Source organism: Bubalus bubalis, chromosome 18 (genome assembly GCF_019923935.1).
Source record: "Bubalus bubalis isolate 160015118507 breed Murrah chromosome 18, NDDB_SH_1, whole genome shotgun sequence".
Lineage (NCBI taxonomy): Eukaryota > Metazoa > Chordata > Mammalia > Artiodactyla > Bovidae > Bubalus > Bubalus bubalis.
Window position 1 is genome coordinate 24512209 of NC_059174.1, and position 6000 is coordinate 24518208.

Below are 6000 nucleotides of genomic sequence, written 5' to 3' on the forward strand. Positions count from 1 at the left end.
TGTCTTGTCAGCCTGGAGTCATAGATAAGTTTACCAGTGACACAAAGCCTATTATCAACAAAGTTGCTTCCGTGGCAGAAAATAAAGGACTGTTTGAAGAAGCAGCCAAGCTTTACGACCTTGCCAAGGTAAATGTGTCCTTTTCTTGCCTCTGCACCTAATAGATCTGTCAGCCTTGCTGCATTAAATGCAGAACCATTTCCACGGTGCTGTTATTGTACCCCTCTGTCTGCTGAGGCATTGTCTCCTAATGCTTAGGCAGTTAATGATCCGGTCAGGGTGAAATTCCCATTTTACAGAATTATTTCTGCCCATAAGGTGTTTCTGGCCAGACGGGAGCACGAAATACTGAAAGACTGTCCTGCGGGCATTGATCTGTAGTCTCACTTGGCAGCAGAATGAACCTCCATCATGCTTGGACAGTAAAGCTGCTGGTGAAAGCGCCTGGTGCTCATCCGCCAAGCAGCCGCAGACCCACTGGGGACAGATGGATGTTTGGGAACAAAACCACAGCCAAGGCGTGCTGAGAGCCCTGGAGTTAGGAGTTCTGCATTAGAACATTTGGGGAATACTAGTAACTGTAGCCTGGAGAAGATTGCATTCTCTGAAGTGGGCAAAATAGGATTATATTTCATTTTTTTTAATTTAAAAATATTGAGACTGAAAGTAAAAGGAAAGTGTTAGTTGCTCAGTTGTGTCCAACTCTGTGACCCCATGGACTGTAGCCCACTAGGCTCCTCTGTCCATGAAGTTCTCTAGGCCAGAATACTGGAGTGGCTTGCCATTTCCTTCTCCAGGGGATCTCCCCACCCAGAAATAGAACCCAGGTCTCTTGCATTGCAGGCAGATTCTTTACCGCTGAGCCAACAGGGAAGTCCTCTATTGAGACTGAGGTCTAGTGAAAAAATAGAAAAGGTGTAGATACTTAGTATACATAACAGCTTAATGGATTTTCCACAGGTATATGTCTGTGTCATCATCACCCAGGTCAAGATGCAGAACAAAAAGTTCCCCTCTTTCTCTTGGTAATTTAGTTTTTTTCTTCTTATTGATTATTTTTAATGAATTCCTTCTTTAATTAAAAAAAAACTAAACAGAATGCTGACAAGGTGCTGGAGCTGATGAACAAACTGCTTAGCCCCATTGTGCCCCAGATCAGCGCACCACAGTCCAACAAGGAGCGGCTGAAGAACATGGCCCTCTCCATCGCGGAACGGTAAGGCCAAAGAAGCTCCCGGGGGCCCCGGGCTCTCAGCCCCCACCCAGGTGTGTCTTAGCTTCACTGTAATGTCACACAGTCCCTAAGAGGGTCTCCACCGTCCCACCGGCACTGATAGTTTTGAGAGTTCTTAATAACCATCCTAACCAGCTGTCACTTGGTAAACATTTTTGCCAAAAAGAAGGGGATATAAGAATATCTCAGCATTCTAATCCTGCAGTTTAATTCTAGGCATTATGCTCATCTCTGTGCCATTAGCAGCCATCTCAAAGGGATTTGGTAACAAAGCTAGTGATGGATTGATGGGTGGATGGGGGATTCTTCGAGGTGTAGTGGCCAGTGATTCAGAATCTCCCCTCTCCCCATGAGTGGAGGTGTACTCCAACCAGTGTGACTCCCTGGCTGGGCAGCAGTCATTACTTTTTGTGCCCTCTCCAGATGTGCCTGAGAACTGGGTCAGGGTGCTTGCTGAGATGGCGGCCAAAGCTGGAGAACTGGACTTCATACAGAACATTTATAGGTGGATCTCTGTCAAATCCACCATCATATGCTCGGCCATTATAAAAGAGACACTATTTTCCACTCCTTAGTTCACCTCATCTAGAAAGCCTAAGAGGTTTTGACATTTTTTAGATGTTTTCCTCAAATTACAGATTGCACAGAAATTCCTAATATACCCCTGCCTCCCTTCCCTCTTTTTTGTCCTTCAGGTATAGGGCTCAGGGAATCAGTGCAAATAAATTTGTGGACTCCACATTCTATCTTCTGTTGGACTTGATCACCTTTTTTGACGAGTATCACAGTGGGCATATTGACAGAGCCTTTGATGTAAGTTTCAGGAGGGGTGTTTGAAGTACTGCTTAATGTATGCCCTTGAAAAATCAAAACATTTTGTGGGATTCATTTAAAACAAAGGAAATGTCACCAGTATGCCTGTTAAGTGAAAAAGGACAAGTAAGATCCTGGCAATTTAAAAGGGATTTCTATGTTGTTCTTTTTTTTTCCCTTTTTTCTTTTCCTTTCTTCTTTAATCTAAAAACAGAGGGATTTCTCAAAATAATTTTAAGTCTCTGAATTGTAAAAACTGCCTCGGAAAACGAGGATAGGAATTGAGTCAGTCAGCAAGTTGGAATCAAAGCCTTTGAACAAGGGGAGTAGAATTTCCTACTAAGAAGCCACCTATGAACATGTTAGATGCTGACATGTGTTTGAAGAGATGGAATGACTGTGATGATTGTATCATATGGGGCTGATGGCTTTTGTGTTAAACAGATAATTGATCGCTTGAAGCTGGTGCCCCTGAATCAGGAAAGTGTGGAAGAGAGAGTGGCTGCCTTCAGAAATTTCAGTGATGAGGTGAGTCCTTCTCTTCCTGAATTACAAAATTCTTTTTCCGCACATTACTGAAAGCTTTTGTTTTAATGTAGCCAACAACTCTTAAGAGTCCTAGTGCAGTCACCATCCAGACTGAATTTTCTAAGACAAGTCCAGTTTCAGGAATCCGGGACTGGTTTTCCTGTGAGTGCACATATACCCATCAGATTATTGTCTGAATTCCTGACTCAGAAAATACTCTGACTCTAGTGATCAGACATATCCTTGGGAGAAACAGGTTTCTTACTGATTCTATGAAATCTGGCTTAAGTGTTTATTATCTACTTGTTCTAGAGGGTGTGTCAGTGCTTAACTCTGATCTTATATTAAGTAGTTCCTTCGGGTGCATGAAACATACATTGTGATTCACTTCCTTATTTCCCTTCTCTGAAGAAGCAGAGAAGTTTTGTCTCAAGAAGCAGGTGCAGTGACCATGGTCTCAGTTATCAGCCCAGGAACCCAAGAGCTCCTCTCTCTGCAGGGTTTCTAGCATGTTGCCACTGCCTAGCTCAAGGCCACTCAGCTGGGCTGCACACTGGAATTGCTCAGAGACCTTTAAAAAAAATCCTCATGCCGAGGCCCAGAAATTCTGGTTTCTCTGATCTGAGCCTGCAGCCCAGAACTCCCCTGGTTATTCCTGTGTGTGGCTAGAGTAAGATTCTTCTCTAGAACCAGCTGCCTGGTCCCAGGGTGTTCCTAACAGTGTTCTGATTTAAAACCATTACTCAATGAGCACATTCCTTTTATGGAAGCATGTGTCTGTTCTAGAGGAAGAAGGCCAGCTTCCACACGTAGGGTGGCTCCCTCCTATGGTATAGACAGTTAAGAGGTCTTACCTCTTGCCAACCTTCCCTTCACACCTACTACAATTCTGCGCCTAGCTGTTCCTCCTTTTGTTGTTTCTTGCCGACCCCTGGTTACATCATCCGTTGTTTTATAGACTGAAGTGGGGTACCAGGGCCTGTCCTCATAGACACTCCCAAGGACTCTGCTCAAGCTGTGCAAGTCCCAGGGAGACAGTGTGGTGGGTCTGAGACGGTGGGCAGTGATGGGGACTGAAGAGCCAGCGTGTGCGTCCCTACCTCCTGATGTTCAGATGCAGACTTCTGCTAATCCCTCTGCTGGCCAGACCTAGTTAGCATGTTCTCTGCTCACTTCCCTGCATAAAGAAGGGAGCAGAGGGCAGAAGAATGACCGATCTGACCTTCTGAATAGTGTTGCCTGGGCTTTGCTTTCACGCTTGACATTCCAGTGCCGTCGGCTCCTTTTTGGTGGCTGTGTAGTACACCAGCTGGCAACTGTGGGGATATGGCGTGACCCAGCCTTCCTGGAGCACCGGCCCCCACTACCCCAGCCTGTCTTTGGCCCCAGGGCTGGGTTCTTTCTTCTTACTTCCTTGTGTCTCTCTCTACAGATCAGGCACAACCTCTCAGAAGTGCTTCTCGCCACCATGAACATCTTGTTCACACAGTTTAAGAGGCTCAAGGGGACAAGTCCATCCTCAGCATCCAGGCCTCAGCGAGTCATCGAGGACCGTGACTCTGTAAGATCCCAGCGTTGGCCACAGCCATCGCTGAGAACCACCTTTCTGGTTTGCCTTCAATTGCTCCTCATGAGACCATTGCTCATGACCTAAAGTGCTTGTTTCTTTACTACCTGGCATCTGGGTAAAGCTTATGTTGAGCACTTCCAGAAGAAATTGAACATTACTAGGGTTGCTCCTCTTCTCAAGCTAAAAAATAATGATGTGCCAAGTCAGTGAATATCAGGTCTTAAAAAAATCAATCAAAATACTAGTTTATATTGATTCCATAAGAATTCCTGCCCACTTTAAAATATACGGTCATTTTATGAGTCTCAGTTCAGCACTTCCATGAAAACCGTACTTTTGGTCAACAGTTGCTGTGTCCGGAAGCCAGGTCTGTCTGACACCGGGGCCAGTGCCCCTTCGACTGCCTGTGGGGCCTCCAGCATTACCTGGGTCACACAGGGTCCAGGCAGATAGAACCCCTGGACCCAAACAGCATATGCTGTACAGTTGATTTGACAAAAAGCAAAACATGTTTGACCCATTAAAATATTAAAACTGGTGGTATTTTAGAATTACCTTTCCCTTAACATTTCCACTTAACATTTAATGAGGCTCTCAGTATGGTGTGTAATAACCATACCTGCTTATGGCAATCAAGAAAGCAGAGCCTTGAAAATCTATCTCTTGCCTCCAAGGCTGTCTTTGGCCTCTCTCAGCTGTGACCCCCACAGGTCCTGTCATTGTCAGAACCTCCACCTAGACGTGCCAGTTTACTTCACGTATCAGGGGAAAGGCACCTGCCTTTCAGCTTGCTTCTTGAATAGTCCTTAAGAGGCCTAGTAAGTGACCCTTGAATTTTCCTTTTAAGTCTCGTTACTAGTCCAGAAAACCCACCCCCAACCCCGCCACCCTTTCTATCCTAGCCGTGGTTTCCTTTCTTCTCTAAGCATCCAGTACAGCTCGATATGGGCAACCTGAAGCTGTTCTCTGAGGTTTCATTTTTCTTTATTCAGTAATTTATCACTTGGAAATCAGAGTGAAGGTTGTTATTTCTAATATTGGTAACACCTGAGTTAAAATCTTTTCCCCCTCCTGGAGCAATCCAGGAATCTCATAAATACTGTTGCCTGAGAAAAGAGGGCTACTCACTTCCATTAGAAAGAGAGATTAAAGGGTGAAAGGGAGGAAAGGGGACGACGCAGGAGAGGAAGGACCTGGAGTGGGCAGTGCAGGTGCTTCATGGGGTCCTAGAAACTCAGGTCCTCACCAGTCAGGGGAGGGAGAGGTTCGGAAAAGTGGAGCAGGCAGTCTGAAGCACAGAGCCAGGTTAGCAGCTGCTCAAATGGGGCGGCTTGCCTGGCAGACCCATCCATCTTCTGCTAAGTAAAAGGGCTTTGGAACTGGGGGCCTGGCGGCCCACCTTTGCTAACTCTGCACCACACTGGAGGAACATGATAGTGGAGGGCAAGACGGTCATCCACCCACTGGGAATCTGTCATTACACCACCGAGGGGAGAAAACGGAAGGATGGAGTGCTGGTTCCCAGGACAGTGCCCTGACCCAAAACTTAACTGGGTTCCTTCTCTTCTTCCCCTTTCTCTCAGCAACTCCGCAGCCAAGCCCGAGCCCTGATCACCTTTGCTGGGATGATACCCTACAGGACATCTGGGGATACCAACGCGAGGCTGGTGCAGATGGAGGTCCTCATGAATTAAGTGTGATGTTCTGAGGGGCTCACGGGGCTGCTTGCTGTCAGTACTTCAGGGCCCTCCAGGGTTGGGGGCTGGTTTCTGGTTTTGTTTCTGTTGTGTTTGTTTTGTTTCATTTTTCTGTATTATGTATTTTTGTCAACACCAATAAATTTCTTTGATTTGTA

At 46.0% G+C, this 6000-nt stretch overlaps 1 protein-coding gene across 2 annotated transcripts in view; it reads left to right on the plus strand.

The window, feature by feature from the left end:
- NUP93 (nucleoporin 93) overlaps nucleotides 1–6000 on the plus strand; it is a 103027-nt gene extending 97027 nt beyond the window's left edge. For both annotated transcript variants that reach the window (XM_044931883.2, XM_025268698.3), the window contains 6 exons: nucleotides 12–128; nucleotides 1098–1216; nucleotides 1930–2047; nucleotides 2492–2575; nucleotides 4008–4136; nucleotides 5729–6000. In XM_044931883.2, the coding sequence (XP_044787818.1) occupies nucleotides 12–128; nucleotides 1098–1216; nucleotides 1930–2047; nucleotides 2492–2575; nucleotides 4008–4136; nucleotides 5729–5839 (678 nt within the window). In that variant the 3' untranslated portion in view covers nucleotides 5840–6000. The remainder of the gene's footprint in view (nucleotides 1–11; nucleotides 129–1097; nucleotides 1217–1929; nucleotides 2048–2491; nucleotides 2576–4007; nucleotides 4137–5728) is intronic.